This window comes from Cynocephalus volans, chromosome 4 (genome assembly GCF_027409185.1).
Source record: "Cynocephalus volans isolate mCynVol1 chromosome 4, mCynVol1.pri, whole genome shotgun sequence".
Classification (NCBI taxonomy): domain Eukaryota; kingdom Metazoa; phylum Chordata; class Mammalia; order Dermoptera; family Cynocephalidae; genus Cynocephalus; species Cynocephalus volans.
In genome coordinates this window covers 148,308,217-148,318,575 of record NC_084463.1, presented here as the reverse complement: position 1 = coordinate 148,318,575, position 10,359 = coordinate 148,308,217, and the positions used below count along the sequence as shown (strand labels likewise).

At 34.6% G+C, this 10,359-nt stretch overlaps 1 protein-coding gene across 1 annotated transcript; it reads left to right on the top strand.

The window, feature by feature from the left end:
- The first annotated feature begins 2,729 nt into the window (after nucleotides 1–2,729).
- Nucleotides 2,730–3,683, top strand: LOC134376491 (olfactory receptor 8J2-like). Its single transcript, XM_063095019.1, has one exon. The coding sequence runs from the start codon at nucleotides 2,730–2,732 to the stop codon at nucleotides 3,681–3,683; it is 954 nt and encodes a 317-aa protein (XP_062951089.1).
- Nucleotides 3,684–10,359: the final 6,676 nt, after the last annotated feature.

Sequence of the window (10,359 nt, the reverse complement as noted above, 5' to 3'; positions counted from 1 at the left end):
ATTAAAGATTTTAAGTAAAATAGAAGACAAATTATCAAAAAAACAAAACAAAACAGTACATTGAAAATCCAGTTATAGTCATGGAGTTGGGGGAAGGCAAGTACTGGGTTTTGGTATCTGGATAACGCATTTTTCTAGCCCAGACTAAGGAGTTAAGTCACACAAGAAGAATTTATACATAGTTTGAAAAGAACACCCATTTCAGGTAACAGATTGTCTCCAATTAAAACAACACAAAATACAACAACAAAAGCCTTCTACGTGCTTGATATTTGAAGGATAATTCTAGGTAACATAAATACAATGAAACATTGAATTTTATTTGTTTTTAATTTTTATTTGCCAAGAATTTATTACATTGCTTGCCATATAAATCATTTCTAGTCAAAAACTAATTTGAAAAATATATTTAAGGAATTATAATTTCTCTTAATGGGAAGAAATGTGAACTCAAATAAGATTTTTGGGAAAAAACTGGGGCTGTTCTACAGAAACTTAATTTTAGTGACATATACTTATTGAAATTAAAAGCAACCTTAGCTCTGCCATCTGTCATACTTTAGTAGAGGTGGGAATTAAAAATAGGTAAGCATATTAAATATCTGCAAATACTCTGTCTTCCCACAACTAATTGCACAAATTCACAGTAGACAAGCAATAACTGCTGTTTTTGATCTTTTTCTTTTTTGTTGTTAAATAAAGGACAAGTTTATGAAATATATATGTCAGAGTGAACAGCGCACCGAGTTGCTTTATTTGTAGCAGATGGGACATATTTTGATCAAAGTAATTGTTACCACAATGTTTTCCAACATAAGCTAATCTGCTTATTCAACATGCAGTTATTTTTATGTACAGAGGTAGGAAACAAGAAATTTGGGATGATTGGTGGAACATTATCTCATCATCTTACCAGACTCATATTTTGTGTATTGAATAAAGTATCTTTACATTAAAACAAACAAACACTAAAGACTTGAGAGTAAGTCTGGTTGCAGGAGAGCATGTTTTCCTTTGTTAAATATATAGTTAGATAAGCATGTCTCAGTTTTTTAATATATAAACTTCTAATTCACTTGCTATTTCTCTTTCAGTTGTAAAAGCCTTGGTAAGGTGGAATGAGTTATTGACATTGAAATAAGAAATTACAATAAAATTTATTCAAAGCACACTAGTAAAAATAAATTCTGGTAACATCAATTTCACATTCACTTGGTACTAGGCTCTGTGCAAACAAAACTAAATATGTTCATTACCTCATTTAGTTTGCACCATTCAAGAATATAAGTGCTTGAAAAAAAATCACACAGCTGGTAATTGTTTAACAGCCAACCAAACAGCCAAATACATAAATAAAATCATAGAAAGTGAAACCATAAAAAAAGTTTGTTTACACCATACTTTTAACCAATATCTTACATAGACTCTTGGAGTAACTTTACTTCATTGTTTCTCAAACGTATCAACAAACATGAAAATAATTTTATCCATATTCTAAGGCACGCCTGAAAAATAACGAGATCATTACTTCAAAACCCTTACTGTAACTCTGGACACATACTACTTGCCAAATAAATATTAGCATTCTTTCCCACTCATTTCTCTATACAAGAAAATCAGAGATCAAACCTTAAGAAAAAAATGTAAATACTAAAAATTTTTAATAATCTAAACAGGCTTTAAACAAATAAAGTAGAAGAGGTATAAGCTGGAAAGTAAAGGGCAAGAAGAGCTGAGCTGCCAGAACCGAATAGTAGAGGAGTCTGAGTAACCAGAAGTCAGAGTGACATGACACAATTGGCTTATTTAGCAGAAGAAATGAAGTGTGATTAAGTAAAAGGGACTTAGTTTCAGAATGACACTTCAGAGGAAAATTTTTGAGGTGTAGGCCTCTTTCTGGGCTGATGATGCAGAATGGTGTGGTAGAAATCGATGAAAAAAATTCCAGGGTACTGAAAGTTTTTCCAACAAAAATATTGAAATTTTCATATAGCACACAGGTATTGATATTCAGTGCTATGTACCACAGATACGTACAATCAAGTATGTTCCTATGAAAAGAAAGAAAGAAAGAATTAAATACAACTCAGTGAGAGAAAGCACCACAATGTAGGACTCACATTTATCTTGCAGAAATTCTATTTTGCAAAGTGCATGTGAAAATGCCAGTATAATAAACATTGGACACAGTGTAATAAAAAAAAAAAAGTCCCAAAGATGACTGATGACAACGGCTAGAGAGGACACATATAGAACCTAAGATTGATAACTGGAGGGTCCTCTGGCAGGTCAACTCCTAAAGACTGCTCTCTTTCATCACTGTAAACACACACACAAACAAACGTGTACTTGTGCCTTCATGTATATGTATAAATATGTATATATACACAACTTAAATGCATACATATCCATCCAATACCATATTTTAATATAATTTATACATGTATAGCAATATTCACTCTCCATATACTATATCCAACAGCAAATAAATAAGTTAAGAGTTCGTTAAATACGTCTCATACTTTGTTTCTGATGAGTGTGTATTTATATTATACATGAAAAGATGGGGAGAAAAACAATTGGGATTAAAACTTTTAATGGTTTGTCCATCAGAACAATCTGATTTTAAATGAAACTTTTAACAACCTAGCACCTATGAGGAAAAGCAAATTTATCTTCTATTAATTACTTTCAATTTTTCCCATTCAAAGATGATCACAACAGAGTAAATGGCTTCTGGCAATCTCACCCGGATCACTGAGTTCATTCTCTTGGGTGTCTCAGACCGACCAGAGCTCCAGATTCCCCTCTTCCTGGTCTTCCTGGGGATCTATGGACTGACTGTGACAGGAAACCTGTGCATCATCACCCTCACCAGTGTTGACTCCCAACTTCAAACCCCCATGTACTGTTTCCTCCGTCACTTGGCTATCATCGATCTTGGCAATTCTACCACCATTGCCCCTAAAATGCTGGTTAACTTCTTGGTTACAAAGAAAACCATATCTTACTATGGCTGTGCAGCCCAGCTTGGTGGATTCTTACTTTTCATTGTGGCTGAGATTTTCATGCTGTCAGCAATGGCCTATGACCGCTATGTGGCTATTTGCAACCCCCTGCTGTACATGGTGGTGGTGTCTCCGCAGATCTGCCGTCTGCTGGTTTTCCTCACATACCTCCAAAGTCTGACCACAGCAGTGACTGTCACTTCCTGTGTGTTCTCCTTGTCATTCTGCTCTTCCAACATAATCAGCCATTTCTACTGTGATGACATTCCTTTGTTAGCCTTGTCCTGTTCTGATACTTACCTTCCAGAAACAGCAGTATTTACCTTCTCGGGGACCAACTTATGTTTCTCCATGATTATTGTTCTCGTATCCTACTTCAACATTGTCCTTGCCATTCTGAGGATACGTTCCTCAGAGGGCCGACAAAAAGCCTTTTCCACCTGCGCTTCTCACATGATGGCTGTCTCTGTGTTCTATGGGACTCTTCTTTTCATGTATTTGCAACCAAGGACCAACCACGCCTTAGATACTGACAAAATGGCCTTGGTCTGCTACACCCTAGTAATACCAATGCTGAACCCCATGATTTATAGCCTAAGGAACAAGGATGTGAAACAGGCATTGAAGAGATTCTTGGATAACCCACTGAAATCCTTTAAACTAATGCAAATTTAAAAGTAAAACTATCTTCATTTAAGAATTGTCATTTCTTCCTAAAATCGCTGCTATTAAAAGAAGTGGCGAATCATGGTTAGAAACTCCATTAATTTCCCTGGAAAAAATTTTAATTGTTTTCCACACAATCTCACATATCCAAACAGGAAAATACAAATAAATAATAAATAATAATTTGTAAGAAAGTATATTTTAAAATAAAATGTAAGTTGCTAAATGTTATTTTTTTAAAACTGCTATTCAAGGAAGATCACGCCTGGAAGCAGGTGATGGAGGTAGGTATGTACAGACCATTTCTTGGAAAGTTGTCAAGACACAGATCGTCCTCTTTGCACCAGACATATTTGGTTAACTGTAAATGTTATATATTTATTTTTGCAGCATTTTATCCACCAAATTCATAACTTTCATGAAACTAGATTTATCTTGTACTTAAACATATTATTGTATCATATAAATAGTCAATTTCACAGGAAAGTAAATCTTAAAAAGTGCTCAATACGTATGGAAATCTAATATTTGGGAAAACAGGCTAAACAAATAAAAAAGGGAATTTTCCTTTTTCATCCTTCTCACTTGGTGCCTGTACATTGCCCAAATTTTGACATACAATCGATTTTTAATTCAAAGTACTTTAACTTGTATCTATCTGGGGGGTAAAGCGTGTTGTTTCAGTACATGCATATACTCCACAAAAATTCACTCAATGTAGATGGCATAGTTTTGCACCCATTCATCTACAGCTTTCCCACCTCTTTCTGTCTCTACCAACCCCTCCCTGCTGGTTTATGGTAACCATTGTTCCATTCTCTACTTCTACAAGAACCACTTTTTATTTTTATGTTTTTGGATTCCCTTATGTGTGATATCATGTGGTGTGTGTCTTTTTGTTGCCCAATTACTTAACATGATGGTTTCAAGTTCCATCCATGTTTCTGCAAATGATAGGATATCATTTTTTTTTCATTTTATTTTATTTTGTCGATATACAATGTGGTTGATAATTGTGTCCCATTACAGAAACCTCCCTCCTAACAAAGTCCTTTCTGTTTATAACCAAGTAGCATTCCATTGTGTATATACATACTACAGTTTCTTAATCCTTTCATCTATTGATGGACATTTGGGTTGATTCTATCTTTTGGCTATTGTGAATAGTGTTGTGATGAACACGGGAGTGCAGGTATCTATTTTTATATATTGATTTCATTTCCTTTGGATATATACCCAGTACTGGGATAGCTGGGTCACAGAGTAGATCTATTTTTAGTTCCCTGCGGATCCTCCATGCAGGTTTGCATAGTGGCTATACCAGTTGACACTCACACCAATAATGTAAGAGAGTTCCTTTTTCTCCACATCCGCATCAGTGTTTGGTATTTTCTGTCTTGTTAATAATAGCCATTCTAACTGGAGTGAAATGATATCTCATTGTGGGTTTAGTTTACAATTCTCTGATTATTAGATGTAAAGAATCTTTTTCATGTCGTTTTTGGTCATTTGTATGCCTTCCTTTGAGACATGACTGTTCAGGTCTTTTGGCCATTTGGTAATTGGGTTGTTACTTTTTATTTATTTATTATTTATTTGATATTGAATTGTTTGTTCCTTTTATGTTTGGATATTATCCCCTTGCCTGTAGTGTAGTTAGCAAACACTTTTCCTGTTCTGTAGGCTGTCTCTTCACTTTGACAGTCCCTTACTAATACAGAAGCTTTTTAGTTCAATGTAGTCCCATTTACATATGTTTGCTTTAGTTGCCTGTGCTTTTGTGGTCTCCATCATAAAAGCTCCACCCACTCCCATATCCTATAGTGTTTCTCCTATGTTTTCTTCTACTAGTGTTATAGTTGTGGGTCTCAATTTAGTTGTTTGTTTAATCTATTTTGAGATGATTCTTGTGGATTGTGAGAGATAGGGGTCTAATTTCAATCTTTTGTATCGCACTCTTTTACCTGCCATATCCTGCCAACTGGGCCAACTGTAGAGTTAGGGCTGGGTTTGGAGTTCACAGACCCATCAAGCCCATTGTTCAGACTGGCTCACAAGCCCTTCACATGCCTGGCTGGATTACCAGACTACTTAGATGCCAGGCTGGGTAACCAGACCCCTCACACACCAGGCTGGGTAACCAGACCCCTCACACACATGTCTACGAGTGAGGTAACTGGAAAACAGGTCCTTGGAAGCAGTAGGTTCAAAAGCATGGCTGCATGGGGCAGATGCCCAAGGCAGTTGCCAGCCAACTCAGGGTGCCACACATGTGCATTAACTCCACCCACACACAAACAATTTGCTTACAAAGAATGAGCCACACCACTCCCAACCAGACCTAAGTCGAGGGGACCTGATTAAATAACCCTGTTTTCCCAGTATTCTGCATGTGGATATTCAGTTTTCTCAGCACCATTGATTCAAGAGGCTGTCCTTTACCCACTGTGTGTTCTTGGCACCTTTGTAGAAAATAAGTTGGCTATAAGTGTGAGTTGTTTTTTTGTTTGTTTGTTTTTTGGTTTTTGGTTTCTCTGTTATATTCTGTTGGTCAATTTACCTGTTTTTATGCCAATTTCACGGTGTTTTCGTTGGTACAGTTTACAGTGTATTTTGAAGTCATGACATGTGATGCCTCCAAATTTGTTCTTTCCATTCAAGATGACTTAAGCTAGGTTTTTTGTAATTCCACACAAGTAGTAAGATTGTGTTTTTCTATTTTGGTGAAGAATGTCAATGATATTTAAAAAGACATTGTGTTGAATGTGTAGATTGCTTTTTGTAATACAGATATTTTGATGATTAATTCTTCCAACCCATGAAAATGAGATATCTTTCCACTCATTTGTGTCTTCTTAAATTTTTCACCAATGTTTTATAGTTTTCATTGTAAAAGTCTTTCACTTCCTTGGCTAACTTTACTCCTAGGTATTCTATTTTATTGGTAGTAACAATGAATGGGATTACATTCCTGATTTCATCTTTGGCTATTTCATGTTTGGCATACAGGAATTGCCTTTGCTATGAAAGCATAACATCACGCACCAATATTTTAACATTTTTATTTAGTCTGATTTTGAGTGAAATGTTAATTGGCCCCCTCCAAAAAAAGACAATGTCCTAAAAGTGTCACCAATTCTTAACAGTTCTCCATGCCAAATTAAGATAAACTTGTTAATAGTTATTGTGTGCCATGTCTGTACACGTAAAATGCTACAAACGTACAATGGAATGTGAAAAAGTGAGAATAAAATGAGGAAAATTCAGTGTCTAGAAAGAAACTACATTTATGATGTTTTTCAAGGAGGTCAGAAATAGCCAAAATTTACCATCTGTGGTATTTAGATCAATTGGTCAACTTTTAACTTCAGTCTTAAAGAAGACTAGCTAAAAGCAACAAAAAAAGTCACACTATATGATAAATATATACAGTTTCAGGGGACAACATTGGCAATAGTTTGACAGCTTTAGCTTTTAAGATTCTTGTTTTGTTTATTTATGTGTGTGTTTTTTAAATTTATTGTGGGTATATTTGTCTTCACCAGCTGATATAGTCGCAATTGAAGAAGTATCCTTCCCAGTAGGAATGATTCTTTTGGGGTCTGTCTAGGTGAACAGAATTGGAGGAACAGGGCTAAACTCACTTTTGTATTTATACCAATACTATACATATTGTTGAATTAACTAAGTCAAATAAAGAGAACAGAATTATTTACCTTCTGATTTGGTTTACACCTATGAGTTTTCTAAAAATAATTTTTTATCTCTTGTATTAGTTTCCTATTGCTGCTGTAGAAATCACTACAAATATGGTAGCTTGAAAAAAACCGAATTTATCATTCCAGAGTTCTGGAGGCCACAAGTTCAAAAAAGGTTCTTACTGGGCTAATGTCAATGTGTAGTCAGTCTATATTCCTTCTGGAACTTTCAGAGGGCAATCTGTTTCCTTGCTTTCTCTAGCTTTGGGTAGCCTATAATCCTTGGCTTTATCCCACTTACAGCTAGCAATCCCATCACTCTCCGCTACTGCATCTCTAATGGCAGATTTTGTGAAACTGAGCCATCTTGCACCTGTCTTAATCACCAGAGTTCCAAACTATAATATCAAAATGTTTACACACTGCACATGCTTTCTACATTACTTAGCTGAAAATTTGTGCTAAACAGATTATACAAAGAACTGTTGTTGAATGAAGGACAAACAAAAAAGCATTCAGTTCAAATGTTTCAAAAGTGTGAACACTCATGCACACAAACTCACACCATACTTATCACACTTTTATTCAGGTGTGATAGATCAACCCAATCAACCAACCAGACATCTCTGCTAAGAGTTTTTTTATGAATATAAGGAAATAGATTTGTCAACTCTCATCACCTGTTGGTCAAACTTCACCTCATAGGGCATTAACTCACCTACTCTTCTGGCTTACGTTTACCTGGATGCCCAGGAGGTTTCATGGTACCTTGTGTTTGAATAGCAACAGAAAAATCTTTTGGGGGGTTTGGGGACAGAGGAGATGCTGGACACAGTCATGGAGCAAGGCACTGTGTGAGCATACCTGTGAAATTAGGAAAGACCTAAAAAAGAAACCATGAAGGCCTTTCATTCTGCATCTACAGCAGGGATAGTAGCTTGACCTAATTCTATAGTTTTGGGATGACCCAATCAGAAAAAGTTATATGTGTGCAGATCTTGGGTTGGTCTCACATTGAATCCCTTTGAGAACATGAGTATCAGAAAAGTCAGCAAAATTCCCCAAAGTCAGAAGAATAAATGGCATTTTGGAAATTTAAAGCCCAAAACTCACTGAAGTATTATGATATTTTCCTAGAAATCCATTTAGATTTAAAGGATTGTGATTATATATCTCAATATTTTGTGTAGTTCCCAAGGTTTTCTTGTTTTAATGACTTTTCCATTACATCAATAACCAAGACAATGATTGCACTCAAGATCATCCATTATTTTTAAAATCCAAACTCAAATTTGAGGAATTTAAAAGTCTTCAGTGGAGTTTTATTGCCCTTTATGGTCTACACAAGTTTGGTTTGATCAGTTAACACCCTCTCCCTGGAAGTCCCCTGGCCTCAGTCCAGTTGTCTCTGTTGTCATATGACACATCTGTCATCTCTACTTTCCGAAGAGCTATCTCCACAGGCACCTTCATGAAAATTAAAATGTCCCATCAATGAAATTATCTAGAATAGAAGTAGATCTCACTAAAAATTGTCAATATAGGTACTTAATGTATATAAACTTATAGCTAGATAGAAAGACTCAGTTCCAGTGCTTTATAGTTGTCCTAGTTATCTATAATTAAGAATAATTTCTTGTGTATTTTCAAATGGATAGAAGAGAGGAGTTCAAATGTTCTCAACATAAAGATGTGAAAGATGTTTGTGAGTATGAATGTGTTAATAATCCTGCTTTAAACATCACATATTATATACATACATGAAAATATTACTCTGTACTATATAAACATGTTTAATAAAAAAAGAAAATTAAATAATTAAAAGGTGGAACATGAAAATTAAAAATTATGTACATTAAAAAGCCATGATAATTCCACAGCATGGTACTGAAATAAGGGCAGATATATAGACCAATGAAAAGAATAGAGATCCCAGAAACAATTTGGCAAATATATGTTCAAATGATCTTCAACATAGGTGCCAAGCATACTGTTGGGGAAAGGATAGCTTCTTCAACAACTGATGCTGGGAAAACTGACTATACAAATGCAAAATGAAGAAGTTGGACCTTTGTTTTATACGATAGGCAAAAAAGAACTCAAAAAATGGTTTAAAGATTTAAACATGTCATGAAACTACAATTTTTAGAAGAAAGTATAGGGGAAAAGCTTCAGACCTTTGTGCTTGGCAATGATTTGGGGGATATGACAGCAAAAGTCAAGCAACAAAAACAAAATTAGATGAGTAGGACAACATCACACTGAAAATCTTCTGCACAGTAAAGAAAACTATCAGTAAAGTGAACAAACCTACAAAACAGAAGAAAGTATTTGCAAACCATGTATCTAATAAGGAATTGACACTAAAAATCCTAAGGAACTCCTGTAACTCAATAGCAATAATTATGAAAACAACAATGATAATAACCTGAATTAAAACTGAGCAAGGGCTTGAATATATGTTCCTCCAAAGAAGATATGAGAATGAGAAATAGTAGATAGGGTTTTTCTCTGGTAAAGGAACAAACCTGATAGAAGCAGAACCAGTATAAATAGGAATAGGAAGGTGTGTATGAAGAGTTTTAATTTTATAAAATATGATTAGTATGGTAAAAATAGACTGACTAGTATGAATATCTAAAATCAATTGTACACCAAAATAATATTCATTGTGCAAAATAGTTACATTGTTAATATATACAAGAACTCTTAAGGTTATTAGAATTCCCTAATTATATATTTTTTTAAATTTTTGGTAATTTGCAAAAAAAGATAGTGTGACTACACCAAATTTAAAACTTCTGTAAACCAATAGCTATCATAAACTAGTTAAAAGAACAACTAATTTATGGCATGTCGTTATTGTTGTATTTATTGTCTGTACACAAATTTTTATCAAGAAAATACAAAAATTATGTGGGTAAATGTCTAGAAACTAGACATTTTTACTTATCAAGATTATACATAAACTGAAGAAAAACAGAAAA

Bases quoted from the DNA above. Each gene is read 5' to 3' on its own strand.
- LOC134376491 (XM_063095019.1), top strand. From the start codon at position 2,730: ATGGCTTCTGGCAATCTCACCCGGATCACTGAGTTCATTCTCTTGGGT.